Source organism: Falco naumanni, chromosome 3 (assembly GCF_017639655.2).
Source record: "Falco naumanni isolate bFalNau1 chromosome 3, bFalNau1.pat, whole genome shotgun sequence".
NCBI lineage: Eukaryota > Metazoa > Chordata > Aves > Falconiformes > Falconidae > Falco > Falco naumanni.
In genome coordinates this window covers 16,229,124-16,245,486 of record NC_054056.1, presented here as the reverse complement: position 1 = coordinate 16,245,486, position 16,363 = coordinate 16,229,124, and the positions used below count along the sequence as shown (strand labels likewise).

General features: G+C 56.1%; 2 protein-coding genes across 4 annotated transcripts; one reads left to right on the top strand and one right to left on the bottom strand.

Moving 5' to 3' along the window:
• Nucleotides 1-3,994: 3,994 nt before the first annotated feature.
• On the bottom strand, nt 3,995-6,733 carry PHF13 (PHD finger protein 13). Its single transcript, XM_040588317.1, has 4 exons — nt 6,577-6,733; nt 6,062-6,163; nt 5,080-5,632; nt 3,995-4,671 (listed from the first exon to the last, which is right to left on the bottom strand). The coding sequence occupies exons 1-4, from the start codon at nt 6,613-6,615 to the stop codon at nt 4,445-4,447; spliced, it is 921 nt and encodes a 306-aa protein (XP_040444251.1). The 5' UTR covers nt 6,616-6,733; the 3' UTR covers nt 3,995-4,444.
• A 67-nt stretch (nt 6,734-6,800) lies between these two features.
• On the top strand, nt 6,801-16,357 carry KLHL21 (kelch like family member 21). 3 transcript variants are annotated; one of them, XM_040588298.1, is made up of 5 exons: nt 6,801-6,861; nt 7,433-8,463; nt 9,888-10,293; nt 13,120-13,192; nt 13,556-16,357. In XM_040588298.1, exons 2-5 carry the CDS (start codon nt 7,440-7,442, stop codon nt 13,847-13,849), a joined length of 1,797 nt encoding a protein of 598 aa, XP_040444232.1. In that variant the 5' UTR covers nt 6,801-6,861; nt 7,433-7,439; the 3' UTR covers nt 13,850-16,357. The 3 variants fall into 3 exon arrangements, with proteins under 3 accessions (XP_040444232.1, XP_040444231.1, XP_040444230.1); XM_040588297.1 differs by having other exon boundaries at nt 6,805-6,861; nt 7,361-8,463; XM_040588296.1 differs by lacking the exon at nt 6,801-6,861 and having other exon boundaries at nt 6,877-8,463.
• Nucleotides 16,358-16,363: the final 6 nt, after the last annotated feature.

The following is a 16,363-nucleotide window of genomic DNA, read 5'->3' as shown; positions in this document are numbered from 1 at the left end:
AAACTGCTTCAGTACTTCAAGATGTCGCTTGGTATTTCTACACTTGAAAAAACAACATTTCTGAGGGGCAGAGCGCGTTGCTCCTACCCCAGCAGTTAAAACTTGTAACAGGGTAGCATCTTCGGGTGCAGACTTTAAAAACGTGAGGTGACCCATCTGTCTCTATGTGACCCAGCAAAGGTTTCAAATACCTCGTGAGGCTCCCAGAACGCACGTGTCACTTCTCAGCCAGAGCCTTTCAACTGTAAATTCTCAAGGTGGAGGTACAAGTTCAAGGTTTACTTTTTAGAGTCTTCCCGTACTGGCTCAGCCAGTGGAAGGCTACAAGAAGGCAGTGCTCCAGGTACCGCTTCTGCTGTAAAAGCCCTCTCAGCCTCCTCCTGTGTGGCTCAACCAGCATGTTCATAGCTCCAAGCCAGGGCTTGGAGTCGGGCAGGTGCTTTCCTCTTCACTCCAGCTGCATCCTCGTCAGAGAACTAGCTGGGTTCTCCTGCCTTCCCCCAGTACCTTGGAATTCTCTTTGTCTCATTGCAAAGAAGGCTGTGCAAGGGACAGATGAACCTGAACTTTGTGCTTTGAACTTTTCAATTTGTGACTCTTGTTAAAGTAAAATCCCTCATGATTAATACTGACACAGGCATTGCCCCGTTCCCCAGCTAAACATCATTAACAGTATATAGCCTGGGGTTTCCTGCCAGATCAGCCCGGCAAGGATTCACTTGCTCTTTTCCCCTCCTTTCAAGTAGTGCCAGTGCCCTTTCCCCATCCATGAGGCTGCTGCAGCAGGTTCTTCTTTGCAGTAGTGAAAGCGTGAGCTGTGGTTTTGCTTTCTTGCAGTGTTTGTAATTGTCAAGCGCTGCTGAACTGTGTCTGGAGGATGGAGCCCACTGCCTGTCCTTTCCCTCTCCTCCCTTGAAGCGAGGTACTGTGTCAGCCTCTCCTGCTCAATACTGACTCCAGCCCACCTCCTCCTCTCGTATTTTCTGTCAGTGCAAAGTTCTAGTAAATAAGAGCCCCACTGCTGCTTTCAACACCATTTCTGCTCTATGAGAAGCTGCCATCTTAGAGCTACAACTCCTTTGGGACTTCCATCACTATATAATGCAGAATTACAAATAAGAATTAAAAGAGAAGCTATAAGGAACCAGATCTTGGCTTCTAATATGATCCCAGTGCCATTTCCAAAGAGTCGAGCCATCTTTTAAGTTTGCCAGGGTGTGAAGGCCACAGCTTTGAAGGCAGCTGACTGAGCAGCAGTGCCCTCGGGGCCGTGGCACATACAGGAGCTGAGGGGTGGCAGCGAGGTACCAGCATCCTTTGGCGCTGCCCTGCAGTGGGGCAGCGGTGGGAGGGAAGGAGGTCTCCTTCGGCACGGCCCCCGGAGGGCTTGCAGGGGCTTTGGGTTGGGTCTGGCTGAGCAGACCAGCCTTTGCGAGGCAGATGCAGCATGGCCCCATTAGCTGAGGCTGCGGTGCCCAGCCCTGCAGGGACCAGGCGCTCGGGCAGCGGGGACAGGCACACGCTCACCTTGGCCAGCAGTCTCGCCTGCCATGAGTTGCCCCACGCCCAGCTGCTACACGCCAGGCCTGCTCTCAGGCACTCTCCACGAACAGGACCATGTGCCACCACCACCGTAGGCAGCCTGACACAAACCCTCTCCCCCCAGGTTCACACCAGCCTTCGCACCGCCCTTGGCAGGTCCCTGTCAGCAAGCCCAGTGCAGCATCCCGCTGCCTTTGGCCGCGCTGGGCTCCGCAGCAGCAGGCATGGCCTGCATCCCACTGCTCCCCCTGCCCCACGCTTGTCCCTACACCAGCGCCAGGGCTCCACCACAATTTACTCACAGCAGAGGCTGGGGAAGGAACAACTGCTACAAAGAGAGGTGGGGATACCTGTCAGCACACAAAAGAGACATTTGTGGCGCTTCCTACCCATACCTGACTTTGCATACCGTTCAGGGAAGAGCGTTTGAAGCACCACGTCTTGCTGCCACCTGGCACAACTGCTTTACACACCAGTAAATCAGAACAGCAGACTCCCGAGTTTGGAATAAAACAAAATCATTGTTCACTTGCTTCACATTTAAGAAAAAAACATGGTTCATTAAAACAGCTTTAATGAAAAAATAAAGTTCTGAATTAAACTATAATTATACATGGCTGAAAGTGATGAACTAAAAGAATGGAGGTGTTACTTTTTTTTTCTCTCTGCTGATACTGTAATGTGCTGGACTTCTCAGACACCACCTATTGGGATAAATCTGAAAAGGTAACAGAACAAGAGTCAGTCACGTGGATTAGTATTGAACCTCTGTGAAAAAGAGCCAGTTTGCTTGGCAGTTCGCCATTTCTCCCATAAAAGCTTCAGGAACACGTTCCACGGAGGTCCAGCTGAATTGCAGACACGCTGTAAACACAAGAGATGCCAATTTTCAGAGCAGGTCCAACCCTTACGCAGCTTGTGACTGGGATCTTCCAAAGCCTTTCTGTTTGCAGAGTGAAATGGCAGCATTTAAGAACTTTGGTTATTTTTCTGGCTGCAAAGAACAGTCAGGCAGCCGTCAGGGGCAAGTCTTTGGCAAACTCCTTGGTGGTTCCATGTAGCTTCCAGAGGGCAGCGTACCACAGTCATGGTCTTAAGATTTTACAGACGCTGGAGCCGGTTTTCAGAACCCAGAGTCGGTTGCTGCAGGTTGGTGGAACTGGATTTTTCTGAAGAAGCAGGGCAGAGGCACAGTTGCACATTGTGCAGCTCTGCCATCCCGGCCTGGGCCGGCAGATGTTTCCCGCCCGTGTTCCACGCCAGGGAGCCGCAAGGCACCGCAGTGCTGGGCCGTCTGCCTGAGGCTTTGGCAGCGCCGTGTCAAACACCTGAAGGAGGGTACCTGACTCTGTGTGCTGGCAAGACCTCCGTCATCACCAGGATGCATCTCCTGACGAACCAGCACTTGGATAAGGCAGTGGCCTAATGCGGTGCATCTGCAGGACCAACATGGACACTCCTACCAGTATGGCTCGTCTTGCTTTGGCTGTGGTACTCGCCAGCGATTCCCCTTGCCTCATGGTCTCACCAGACAGGGCGCGTATTGTTCAGCAGGCAGAACTTCAGAGAAATACCTCAAAACGTCAACTGAATTTGTGCGATATGTACGGCTCACTCTGTTTAGTCGTCGAGGAACAACACTGCCATCTTGGTGGCCTCGCGCACGAGCCTCGACTCCCTGTCACGTTCCTGAATGGATTTCCCTTGGGCTGAGGCCCCAGGAAGTCCTGTCGAGGGACTGCAGTGTTGGTGGGGCCTGGGCGCTCTCCTGTCCTCCCCCGCACTGGATGGATCTTCATTGCACTTCACCTTGCTGGCTGCGTAGCATTTGCTTTTGTCTGTGTAATTTGCAACCAATAGGTTACAGATTCCATTTTTTTTTTATTACAAATCCAGTCTCATAAAACAGACAGCAAAACCAAAAGTCAGCTCAGCTGTCGTACTTGGATGGAAATGATCAAATCCCAAACCAGACCTGCCAGGCTCTAAGTTTACTATGGCCCCTTTTACAGTCCACGTTGGAATTCTGGACTGAGAAAAGGGAGAGTCATCGTCTTCTTAAAACAGGACCTTAAAGTTTAACGAAGGGCCAGGAAATGGAGCAAAAGGTATTCCTCCAAACACACATCTGAGCCAATCATGCAAAACAAAGTCATGAAAAGTCACCGTAAGGAGAGATCTTCTAGGAAGAAATCTGGTGATGCTTAATCCCTAGTGCTGCCCATCCAGAAAAAGGGCTGCTCTTGTCCTTCAAACGCGCCGGTCCCTCAGTGCAGGAAGATGCCCCATGTGCACTTGAGCGATGCCAAATCACAGAATTCCCCTACAGCCTGAGCCCACTGAAAAGGGGGCAGATCACACAGAGGTCAGTATGCATTGGCGCTCACTCCTGTGGAGCCTCAGAATCTCTAAGATTGATACATACGGACAAATGGGCAGGTATAATATTACATTAAAATTAAAACACATGGCCATTTACTTTTCAGACTCTTCACACAGATTCCCTCCTCCTCCTCCCCCATCTTTGGAGGAGGAGGGGCTTCCTAGGACAGAGAAGGTTTGCGGTTTCCCGATGGGATGAGAAAACATACGTGGCAAAGGTATTATACATTCCCCAGACATCACCCAATTCATAGTCGTAACCGGACAAAACCCCACCGAACCCAGACAGCTTAGTCTGTCCCTTGAACTAATCAGTAACTAGCAGCAGTTCTGACCGGTCAGCCTCTTCCAGCCCCAGCCGCCCGTGACTTGGTGATTCTTCGTCCCTGTTACCACAGGCCGGCGGGGTGGCCCGTCAGCCTGAGCAGCAGCAGTTCGGGGGAGCTCTCCCCAGCCTCCCGGCCGGTGTCCGCAACTCGCCCGCCCGCCCAAGCAGCGCACCAGCACGCCCCTCCCTCCCCTAGTCCAGAAAGCGCCTGCGCGAGCCCGTCCGGGAACGGTTCGAACGGCGAATGTCAAACTTGGAGTCCCGGCACTTCTGGCATATGTAGACCTCTGGGACATTCGACTTGCGGATTTTGGCGCAGGAGAGGTGGATCCAGGTGTGGCACTCGTTACACTCGATCATCGGCCGCCCGGCGAAAGGCTTCATGCAGAAGCAAGTGACTAGGTCCCACGAGTCATCATCTGCAAAAAGAAACGACAAGTAACGGTTTTAACTGCCAACACCTCCCACCTGCGCTGGGAATTTTGCTCTCCTTTCCCACTAGATTGAAACCTGGGTTTCAAAGACAAGCACTTTGCTGATTTTTTCCAGGCCTCTCTTGTGCAGGCAGAGACTCTCAGCAGTACAAAAGAGGCCGTAATCCATGAGAGGAGAACTGCCTGCTTTTATAAAGTCACAGCTTCTCACTCAGTTTTACTGTGAAAGCAGCCAACCACCCCCCATTCCCCCCAAAACCCCAACTGCTACTGAATCCTGCCAGGCAGCACACCTTGGCGTTCTCCTCCCACTGCAAGTAAACTGCAAAGAGCTCGGCAAGAGCAGCACCACTTCCACCTGCCTAATCCCCTTCAGCCAGCCAAGCCACCTACCCGAATCCACCATGATGTCCTCATCGTCACCAGTGCCATCCTCATCCCGAAAGACCACCTGCTTCCCCTGTCGAATGACCGTTCGTTTGCCGACACTCTGGATCTCCACCGTCTGCTCAGCCGTCACGGCAGGGTAGGAGACGCTGGATGGCGTGTCAGAGTCCCATACCGAGCAGTGCTCGGTCGCAGACTGAGGGTCACCCTCAGACGAGGGGCTCATCGGCGTCTCTACGTAAGAGTCCTCTGTCTCCAGGTCCAGCAGCTTCTCCTCATAGTCCTCCTCTGCAGACACTTCTGTTTCCCTCCTCTTCAGCTTCTTCTTCTTCCTGATCTTATCAATTTGCTTTCGCTCCGGCAGGAAGTTGCTGGGTTTTGCCCGCTGGAACAGGGAACCGTATGGTTTTGCTCGCTTAAGCTGACTAAAGTTCTTTCTGTTCTTGGTGGGCAGGGCAACGGAAGAGGGGATGTCATTGAAGCGGGGCTCCCAGCTATCGCTGTCAATCGTGCCCCCAGTGCTGTTGGGAGGGCTGGGGCTGTTCCTCAGTGGCGTTTCCTGGAAAACATCGAGAAAAGCAGATAAAAGCCTTTAATTGGAGCCGGCTCGTGTGTGGCACTGAGGCACTGTGCCCTCTCCCCCGCAGCACTGCCTGGCGTGGCCCATCTCACCCAGGCTCCTGCTCTCCCTGTGCTGCCGCAGGGATCTCCCTCGCCCCCTCCCGCAGGGATCCTGGGCAGGGAACGGCGACCCCGGGGACCCCGGGCTCCACTCTTCTCACCCCGCCCAAAGAGCGTTCCCCTCCCGGTGCCTCCAGCCCTCCCACCTGCTGCGGGTCCCCCTTTTGTCCCGGGGACGGCAGCCGATCTTCGGGAAAAGCGCAGCAGACCCTGCCGGGAGGGGGGGGGGGGGGCACGGGGGATCCCCGAGGGAGGGGGGGGGGCGGAGGGGGGGGAGGGAGGGGGGGCGGGTCCCGGCGCTTCTCACCTCCTGCGGGTACGGGATGTAGCCGGCGTAGGCCAAGACGAAGGTGCAGAACTTGTTGAAGTCCTCCACGGTGCGGTGCCGCCGGGAGGCGGGGGAGAAATCCTGCGGGAAGGGGGGTCAGCGGGGCCGGGCACGGCCGGGGGGAGGCGCCGCCGCCGCCGCTCCCCGCAGCCCGGCCCCGCCCGCCGCCGCCCCACCCCCAACCGCCACCAGCCGCCGGGCAGCACCCCCCCTCCCCCGCGCCCCCCCCCGCGCCCCCCCCCCGCCGCTCTCGGTACCGGGCCCTCCGGCGGGCCGGCCCCCACAGCAGGGCACGGCGGGGCGTGCCGCCGCCATTCCTCACCCCGCCGCTCCGCGTTCGGGCGGCACAAGATGGCCCCGGCCCCGCGCCGGGGCGGCGGCGGGGAGTGGGTACCGGCGACCGAGCCGGGCCGGGCCGGGTCGGGCCGGGCCGGGTCGGGCCGGGCGGCGGGAGACGCCCCCCCCCCCCCCCGACCCCACGGGGCCCGGCTCACCTCCGGGGCGAACGGGGAGGCGCAGGAGTCGGAGTCCATGTCCCGGCGCGGGAGGCGGAGGCGGGGCCGGGGCGGCGGCGGTAACCGGGCAGCGCCGACACCCGCGAACCGCTCGGTACCGGCGGGAGGCGGCGAAGGGGCGGCCGCCCGCGCGGGGGCCGCCGGGAGCCGTAGTCCGGGCGTGCGCAGTGCGGCCGCGGGGGCCGCCGGGAGCGGGGGCGGGGCGGGGGCGGGGCGAGGGCGGTCCTGAGCGGAGCCGAGCGGAGCGGAACGTGGAGCCCGGCGGTGAGCCCGGTGGCGATGTGGGGGGGCACCGGCGGCCGGGGGGCACTGGCGGGCGGGGGCCCGCCGCGGAACCGCCGCTGAGGCGTTGGGGGGGGAGCGGCCTCTCCGCCGGAGGCGTGAGCCCAGGCCCCCGCCCGCGGTGAGGGCCAGCCCGCAGGGCCAGGGCCTGGCGTCTGAGGAAAGGCCCCCGGTGGGCGCGCCGGGAGGCGGCGGGGGTGCTGTTCCCGCACGGGCACCGCGCCGGGGGACCGGGCCGCCTGGGCCCGCAGCGCTGCCGGCCCGCGGAGCTGCGGGCGGCTCCCGGGGGCCGCAACCCGGCGGAGTTGCCGCAGGGGCCGCGTACAAACGCCGCCCGCCTCGGCGGGGCCCGCGCCTTGGGCTGCTCCGCGGGGCAGGGGGTATTTTCCAGGGCTGCGTACTTCTGTCCCGCTTCCTGGGCTGGGAACGTTTCTCCCTGTGCTAACCCAGCCTGTCCTCTTTTTTTTCTTTCTTTCCTTAGTCCTGTAAACTGCTCCTGGGGTGACCCCCGAGGGGCTCCGCGCAGGGCGTGACACGGCGTGTGCTCCCACAGGCACGGCATGGCGGCGAACACGGGCAGCGGCGCGACGGCGGCGGCCACCGGGGAGCCAGCGCACGCGGTGTCCCTGCTGCGGGGGCTGAGCGCGCTGCGAGCCGAGCGGAGCCTTCTGGATGTGACGGTGGTAGCGGGCGGCCGGGAGTTTGGGGCACACCGTGCCGTCCTGGCTGCCGCCTCCGGCTATTTCCGTGCCATGTTTGGCGGGGCGCTGCGGGAGGCACGGGCTGAGCGGGTGCGGCTGCACGGTGTGGAGCCCGAGTGCCTGGCGCGCCTCCTCGACTTCGCCTACACCGGCCGGGTGGGAGGGCTGGGCCCCGACATTGCCGAGCGCCTGCTGCGCGCTGCTGACCTGCTGCAGTTCCCTGCAGTCAAGGAGGCCTGTGGCGCCTGGCTGGCACGCCAGCTGGAGCCCGCCAATGCCCTGGAGATGCAGGACTTTGCCGAGGCCTTTGCCTGCCCGGCGCTGGCGGCTGCTGCCCACCGCTTCGTCCTGCGCCATGTGGGCGAGTTGGGCGCTCAGCTGGAACGGCTGCCGCTTCCACGCCTCCTCTCCTACCTGCGGGACGATGGGCTCTGTGTGCCCAAGGAGGAGGCCGCCTTCCAGCTGGCACTGCGCTGGGTGCGTGCCGACCCCGCCACCCGTGCCCCGCTGCTGCCCCAGCTCCTGGCCCATGTCCGCCTGCCCTTTGTGCGCCGCTTCTACCTGCTGGCCCATGTGGAGGGCGAGCCACTGGTGGCCCGCTGCCCGCCCTGCCTGCGCCTCCTGCGTGAGGCCCGCGACTTCCAGGCTGCTCGCCTCGACCGCCACGATCGGGGGCCCTGTGCCCGCATGCGCCCTCGGCCCTCCACCGGCCTCGCCGAGATCCTCGTCCTCGTCGGTGGCTGTGACCGTGACTGCGACGAGCTCGTCACCGTTGACTGCTACAACCCACGCACCGGCCACTGGCGCTACCTGGCAGAGTTCCCTGAGCACCTGGGTGGGGGCTACAGCGTCGCTGCGCTGGGCAATGACATCTATGTCACTGGTAAGGCGTGTGGGGCGCAGAAGAACTGGTGTTAAGATTTCCGTTGAAAACACATGGTTCTAGCAGCAAGGCTTGGCTTTTCTTGGGGTAGCAGGGCGTGTGAAACTCTGCTCAGGCTCAGTACAACTGCAGCCTGAAGATGGGCGTAGGGACTCCTGGAGTCAGTGCTGGATTTAGCAGCTGATCTCAATCTGGGAGGTATTTTGTTGCAAGTAATACTTCTGAGCACAGGGGCAGAAGTCACAGCTCTTGCACCAGTGGAACTTTCTAACTGCTCACTCTGGGGGACAGGAATGACTTGAGAGGGTTTTAAATTTCTGTCTGCGAAGAAGCTGTTTGGGTACAGAGCCCCGTGAATCACAAATCCAGCGTGTGCTTGAGGCAAGAGGCGTGTCAGAAAGCCCCGGGTTCCTCAGCCAGTCACTGCCTATGAGTCACGGTACCTTCCCCAGCACAAATCCTGCCTCCTCGCAGTCCGCTGGGGCTATAATTACTTCTCTCAAGGTGACACGGATGTGTAATTTTGGCTGTTAATCCACATGTAGATGCCTCCTTTGAACTACATCCTCATAGCTGGAGCAACAGCCTTGCGGCAGCCTTAACAAACCAAGGCCTGGGAAACCAGGCGCCGCAGAACAGCTTGCTCTGGGTGTGCAGGACGCACTGACAAAGATTTGAAGGGCAGGTCAAATGCAGGTGAACAGAAAACTGCTTATTCCCTAGTCATGAGCAGAAAACAAGGATTTGCCTTAAGGGCAGAGCTGTAAAAATGATGGGCTACCACACAGCTCATTTGATGTCCCTTATGTCCCTTGGGAGTTTCCCAGAACAATCCCAGGCAGGTCTGGGGGTGCCGATGCTGCTGGGAGCCCTGTGCTTCGGTGAGGCTGCTGCTGGTGGGGATCTTTGGTCGCTCTGCTTAGTGTTGGTGTAGCACTGGCAGTGGGGAGGGTTGGAAGGCTTCCGTGCTGCCACCCGTAATGCTGCCTGGGCAGCCAGGCACTGGTGAGCATTAGTGTCCACAACGTTGCAGCAGCCTCTGGATAGTGGTGCAGCGGGGGTTGCAAAATGGGAGAGAAAATTGTTATTTAGAAGGATGGAGGTAGTCAGCCCTGGGAGATGTGTTTTGAGTTGTGTCTGAGTACCGACTAGGAACGACATGGGAAAAGTCCTTCCTGGCTGGCTGGGAAAGAAATGGTGCAAAGCTTCCATTAAAATCCTGGCGGCGCATGCCAATGTCCTCCAGTACCAACATATTTTCATAATCTGTGGCCCCGGGAAGCAGATGAGTGGGGGTGGGTATTAAGAAGGCGTAGCTGGAAGACAGAGCGAAGATGCCAGTCCCGAGCCAACCCCTCTTCCATCACCCCCTAGTACTTCCCTTTGTGAAATCACACTTTGAAACGTGGCGTGCTGTGCTGCAGGCGGATCGGACGGCTCCAGGCTGTACGACTGCGTCTGGAGGTACAATTCCAGCGTCAACGAGTGGACGGAGGTGTCTCCCATGCTGAAAGCCAGAGAATACCACAGCTCCACGGTCCTGGACGGGCTGCTGTATGTGATCGCCTCCGACAGCACGGAGCGCTACGACCACTCGGTGGACAGCTGGGAGGCTCTGCAGCCCATGCTGTACCCCATGGACAACTGCTCCACCACCTCATGCCGCGGCAAGCTGTTTGCTATAGGCTCCCTGGCTGGCAAGGAGTCCATGGTTATGCAGTGCTACGACCCTGACAGCGACCTCTGGTCCCTCGTGAACTGCGGCCACCTGCCTCCCTGGTCCTTTGCCCCAAAGACCGTCACTCTCAACGGCCTCATGTACTTCATAAGGTGAGTAGCGGGAGCGATAACCTCCCTCCCTGTGTCCTCATGAGGCAACCCCAGGGCTTCCTTTTTTCCTCTTTTGCCTAGAGAGGTTGTGGATTCTCCTTCTCTAGAGACATTCAAAATCCACCTGGATGTGATTCTGTGCAGCCTGCTCTAGGAGAGCCTGCTTTAGCAGGGTGGTGGACTGGATGATCTCCAGAGGCCCCTTCCAATCCCAACTATTCTGTGATTCCCCGGGAAGGCATGTGGATTTGGTGGGTGGTCATAGGAGAGCACTGCATTGGGAAAGCATGGCAGTGCTTCCTCCAATGACGCAGGTGTGTCTGTAAACTGCCACACCTCCGTCTTTTGCTTCTGTTGTAGCTAGACCTCAAAGAGCCACGCTTAAAACTGTGTAAAAATGTCTGAATCTAAACCCATGGGCTGGGGAGCAGCCAGGTATAGATCTGGCTGAAGTCAGCAGCCCTGCTTGGAAATAGACTTCTCGGTTTTCTTGGCTTCTGGTTCAACCCCCACCCCTCGTTACTATAAATAAGTGAGTAAGCTCCAAGAAAACGTTAAACTGTAGCGCAGGCGAGGACATCTTCCGTCTCAGCGGAGATAAGAGGAGTGAAGATGAAATGATTGGTCACTATTTTTAAGCGCCTTTCCAATTAGGGACTTAATTACCCATCTAGAGCTATCCTGGTGGCGCAAATACTTCAGTTATCCACTTAATTAAAAATAAACTGAAAGGCATGCTAGCACTGAAGCATCTCATCTTGTCACGTTGACTCTGAGCAAACAGACTTCTGTGATGGCCTCCAGACCCTTTTCTTCTTTTCGTCTCCTCTTGGCTTTGCATAAAGCAGCAACTTCTACCCAAGGCATTTTCTTTGATTCATTTGGGTTCAGCCAAGTGTCTTGGTTCCTGGCAGCTGTTTGCAGATAGCCCTTGGAGTCACCTGGTTTTCAGTAAATACCGGTAGGGGTCTTCTAGCTCTTTGGCTATTTGTCACAAGCTGATTCTATAGGTTTTCCTTTTTCCATTTTAAAAGACCGATGATTGACACTTTAGCATTTCTGATCACTTACGCAGCAGTTAACAAGGAGATTATCGGGATCAAATTTTTCTCCCCTCATTTCACATGCTGTTCTGTACAGCTATAAGGTAATCTTTGGAGGACAGAGGAATAGGTTACCAGTAAAAGTCACAAACTCATTTTTTGGTTACTTTTAATAGCTCAGGCTAAAGCTTCTGACTGAAGATCCCCTCTAATGGGACTAGTTTTATAAGTATAAATACAGCACAGCAGGGGGGCTTAGGTCTTCCGCTGCATCCTTCTTGGAGCTAGCCCTGAGATGGGAGCGGAGCTTTTGGCCTGTCACCTTGTTTCCCTTCCATTTCTTCAGGGTTTTCAGCTTCAGACTTGGAAGCATTTGACTCGCCTGCTGCCGTTAGTTACGGGCAGTGATGTGAGCAGCAGCGGTTTGTTCAGGTACAAAGGGCTCGGCAGCAGCGCTGTGTCCCAAGGCAGGTGCCAGCTCTTGGTTCTGAGCAGTTTGGAGGAAGAAGGGTTGGTCTTGGTGCCACTCGGTGGGGCTTGGAGCGCTCACATACATGTGCTCGTGTTAAAGATGCTTCGTTCAGATGAGTATCAGCTTGGTTCCAGGCACATCGCAGAAGTAACTCAAACTAAAGAAACTGGTTTTCAGGCGTGTGTCTTTCGGGTACCTTAGATACGCTTGTGTGGAACATACCCAGAAAGCCCCGTGGCACGCAATTGGCTGCGCCACAGGCTTAGCAGACTGATTGCTGATGTAATAGTTTGCTGAACAGGCACTCCTCTTGCAGGTCAGACTTCTTATTTATTTTCACTCCCTCCCCTGCTCAGATTCACATGAGCAGTCGATAGCAGTACCTAGTGACCAGCACATGTCAACGCGCCATGTCACGATAGATACAGAGACAATGAAATATTCCTTGCAGCCTTTTGAATCTGTCTATAGCAGGACTGTCTTGCAGTGAGTGATGACACTTCTCCGGCTGCCCTGACCTTGTCCTCTTCACATTCCTGTGCCAGCAGCATGCGTTTCTGCAGCACAAACTTCCTCACCTGTTGCTGTCGCCCTCCCATGTCGCGGGTGGAACGGCTGAGAGAAGCCTTGGGGGATTACGCTGCCACCACCAGCTCTTTCCTCATGGTCCAGTCCTCTGGCCCATCTAAATTTGGTGTTGGCAAAAAACTCCAACAGTAGGGATGCCATTACTTTGAAGTGCACAGAGGTTTAAGCCTCTCCAGCACAGCAGTAATTTTTCTTCTAGACCCTGAAGCACTTGGCACTAAAGCTGTATTGGTCTGGGTGGGAAATGGCATGTGCTGTCAGTTTGCTCTGTTTCTGGTCATTTTGTCTGCTGCCTTCCCTCCTAGGCAGTGTCCTAAAACTCAGCATACACCAGACAGTAGAGAGCACATTGCTTTGCCTGTAGAGAAGCTCCAGAGGGGCACTCGTGCTCTTTGGGTGTAGGTCACTGGCTCTGAGAATGGGCTGTGCTCCTGCACTAATATGTCGTACATGCACAAGGCCTGTGCCAGCCTGCCTCATGGGCAGGGGCACACCAGAGAGCCCCAGGCGTTTCCTGGGGCTGAGCATCACGGCTGGCGCAGGAGAAGGCTGGGGTCTGCACCGAGACCTCTGCATTTGTACAGGAACCCTTCGGTCTCCAATACAAGTCATGGGATTGGAGCAGAAGTGCTTGCGGTGGCATTTCAGGCTGTTGAACTGGGGGCTTCACAAGACGGGAGGTTTGTAGAACTCAGAAGAGTAATTTTGTGTTATCTCCCACAGAGATGACTCGGCTGAAGTGGATGTTTACAATCCAGCAAAGAATGAATGGGATAAAATCCCTGCCATGCTTCAGGTAGGACGCTTACCGGCCTACGGGATGCCCATCAGTGTTAAAAATTGGCTTAAATTCCCTTTGGAAAACCAGGTGCTCTTTCAGTTGTAACCCCTTGCATGTGAAACGCATTTCAGCGTATCGGAGTCACCTGGAAGAAAAAATCCTGGCCTGTAGGTGTGGCCGGGTGTTCAGCCCAGCGTGCAGGAGCTGGGTGCCACTGGAAAGCTCTGTTCCCCCCGTGGTTTGGTTCAGAGCCAGCAGCTGGTGGGTGCTGAGCCCGGTCCCAGTGAGCAGTTGTGGGACAGTACCCAACATTTCATTGTCTGCCTGCTTGGGCAAAACCCTCCTTTCTAATTGTTTATGTTTATTTTTATGTTGTAGGTGCATGTTGGGGGGAGCGTGGCCGTGCTCGGCGGGAAGCTCTATGTCTCTGGCGGCTACGATAACACGTTCGAACTCTCAGACGTCCTGGAAGCCTACGACCCCGAGACACGAACGTGGAGCGTGGTGGGCCGACTCCCCGAGCCCATCTTCTGGCACGGCAGCGTCAGCATATTCCGGCAGTTCATGCCAGAAACCACACAGGAGGATGACGGCATCACGCTGGACAACACCATCAACTTGAACAGGCAGCGTGAAAACCTTCACAACCAGAACCTTAACGAGCTTCGTTAGTGGGGGAAGGCGCTGTCCCCCTGGCTTGACGCGAGTTCGCTATCCAGAACCTGTGTTGCTTTGAGAGAAGGCAGAGGCAAAGCGGTGCCTGGAAACAAAAAAGTACTGATCGTAGAGGGAGTGAAAACTGAATGCTTGACGTGCTGTTGTGGAACCCCAGCCGGCAGCCAGCCAGGCCTCCGCTGCAGCTTCCCTCGGCCCTTCCCTGGGGCAGGAGGAGGCACCGCGCTGCCCGCAGAGACCCAAGAGGTGAACTCTGAGGAAAGCGAGCGCGTTGAATGTCGCTGCAGCGTCGCAGCTTATGGCTTTTGGTCAGACACCTTTCGCTGGGAGTTCCTTCACCCCGTAACGCTTTCTTTGCCACCAAACTCCTTTCTTCGGTTTCTTTTCTTGGGAGGGGCCTGTCTGTTAGGACGGTGGTCTGGAACCCCTCTGTCCTGTGCCTCGGAGGAAGACAGACTTCCCGTGCATGCCTTCCTCTGCGTGGTTAGAGCGGGGAAGGGCCTTGCCATGAGAAGCTGGAGGTCCGTTAGGGGCCTTTCCTGCCTGTTGCTGTGGTCCTCAGTTCCCCTTCATGCCTTCAGGAAGAGCAGGCATCCTGTAGCAGGGACCTCGCTGAGGTCAGGTGATGCAGCTTCACCTTCCCCTCTCTCTGATCCTTAGTTCTCCCTGTGTTTTGGTGAGGTTTTTTAAGTTGTGGCATTTAAATTTCTGCAGGTATTTGTTTTCCAACCCTTCCTAACAGAGCACTTTTCCTTCTCAGAAGAAACACCCTTATTTATCTTTTAATCGTGTTCTCCCAACTAGATTGTTTCCGATCACCCCAGCTGTGCCCCCCTTTAAGGCAAGAAGCAAGTACCCCCCTTGGCTGGCCCCAGGAGCAGCTGCCCCGTCGGGGAGGAGCCCTTCTCCCTTCCAGGTGGGACCGGTGCCTTGATATGGGGCTGAACTAGGCAGAAAAAGCCCCTTCTTGTGGCAAGGGCTGTTTGCTGGCGGTTCTGCTAGGCCGAGCCCTCGGCCAGCGTGCAGGGTTGGGCAGGTTGGCCCTGTGCAGCAAGGGATGATTTTTGTTTCTTCACCATTTTGAAGGAGCTAAGTTGTTAGGTTTTTTGGTTTTTTTTCCCTAAACTAAACACCTTACCAGGAAAGGTGAGCGCAGCTTCCTCAGGAGATTCTCCACCAGCTTGCAGCATTGCTGGCAGTGTTGAGACACCGTGATGCAGAATCGCTTTCAAATTCATCGCCTCCTGTGAAGGAACCCGCCAGACCTTTGGAGAGGTGTCGTGCCTGTTGCGCCTCCGGTTTGCGGGAGCTCTCGGGATCTGGGCAGTCAGAAAATGCCGCTGAGGCATTTTGCTAAAGGTGTAGCGGTGTAGCAGGTAGGCAGAGTGTTGCAGATTGAAAGGTAGTTATTTTAGGGGTTTTTTTCTTCTTCTTTGGGGTTTGCTGGTATTTTTTTTGGCCTGTGTAAGATTTGCCTTTATACTTGCCCAAGTGACCTAGCTAACTCAGGCTGTATTTCCTCTATCTACCTTAGCTGAAGAGAAGCTGCGCGCAGTTTACTGGCAAATGTTTCTTTAAGGAGCAAACAGTCAAAGCCGCGGTAGGGCCCGCCTCAAAACGAGCGTCGCACCTTTGGGAGAACTGCGAAGTGTACCAGTGGCTGAACGTTGGCTGGATGTGTTCGCTTTTTCAGTCTTTTCTTCTTAACCAATAGGAAAAAAAAAAAAATGCATTTAAGCTTAATTGGGAGATGGAAAGCCCATCGACTTGATCACATGCCCTCTGGCTTGCCCTTAGATCGCCTCGTGCCGCAGCCCCATCTCCACAACATCAGCTTCTTCACAGCTTTAAGAACATCTGTTGTGCCCCGAGTGCTGTTTTATGCCACGCTCCTCAGCTGTGGAACTTGGGAAAGCCGTTTGCGAAACCCCGGCTGTTCTCCAAGCCTGAAACTTTGACAGTGCCTTGAAACCGCTGCGCGCCAGCGGAGGATCGCGGAGGGGCCTTGCCTGGCTGCTGCAGCCTCTCGGTTTAAAACCCTCCCCGGCGCTGCTGTGGGCTGGGAGGCGCGGGGGAGGCGCAGGGGCCTCGCAATCCAGGGTGGCTCCTTCGTTTCTGGGAGTAACGGCCGTGTCCTGCCATGCCGAGCCAGGAGGCCAGAGCAGCCCATCCCCGTGGCGCCATGTCGTGCCTGGAGGGAGACGGCGCGCGCTGCGCAGCTGGACTCGTGTTGCAGACTGAAGTATTTATGCTGAACTATAAATAGTACGCACACTCTGTCTCGTACTGTAGTGCTCGCTGCTAGACCTGCCACCCCCAAATTCCCCAACTGGCTGAACAGTTACCAATCTATATTTATTTTTTGTAAAATTCATTGTGTCTGCATCTTTGAGTACAGTTTAAATACCATCCTTTGAAACAAAGGCATTTTACAGATAATGTATTTTTATTCCGAGTTTGGTTTTAAATTTACTTGCAGCAGTCAAGTTAAATAAAACGTGTTACATAAAT

Excerpts from the sequence above, each read along its gene's own strand:
- KLHL21 (XM_040588298.1), top strand. The coding sequence starts at position 7,440 with ATGGCGGCGAACACGGGCAGCGGCGCGACGGCGGCGGCCACCGGGGAG. Across the intron at positions 8,464-9,887 it reads CAATGACATCTATGTCACTG|GCGGATCGGACGGCTCCAGG; the intron begins GTAAGGCGTGTG and ends GCTGTGCTGCAG. Across the intron at positions 10,294-13,119 it reads GGCCTCATGTACTTCATAAG|AGATGACTCGGCTGAAGTGG; the intron begins GTGAGTAGCGGG and ends TATCTCCCACAG.
- PHF13 (XM_040588317.1), bottom strand. The coding sequence starts at position 6,615 with ATGGACTCCGACTCCTGCGCCTCCCCGTTCGCCCCGGAG. Across the intron at positions 5,633-6,061 it reads ACATCCCGTACCCGCAGGAG|GAAACGCCACTGAGGAACAG; the intron begins GTGAGAAGCGCC and ends GATGTTTTCCAG. Across the intron at positions 4,672-5,079 it reads GGACATCATGGTGGATTCGG|ATGATGACTCGTGGGACCTA; the intron begins GTAGGTGGCTTG and ends TTCTTTTTGCAG.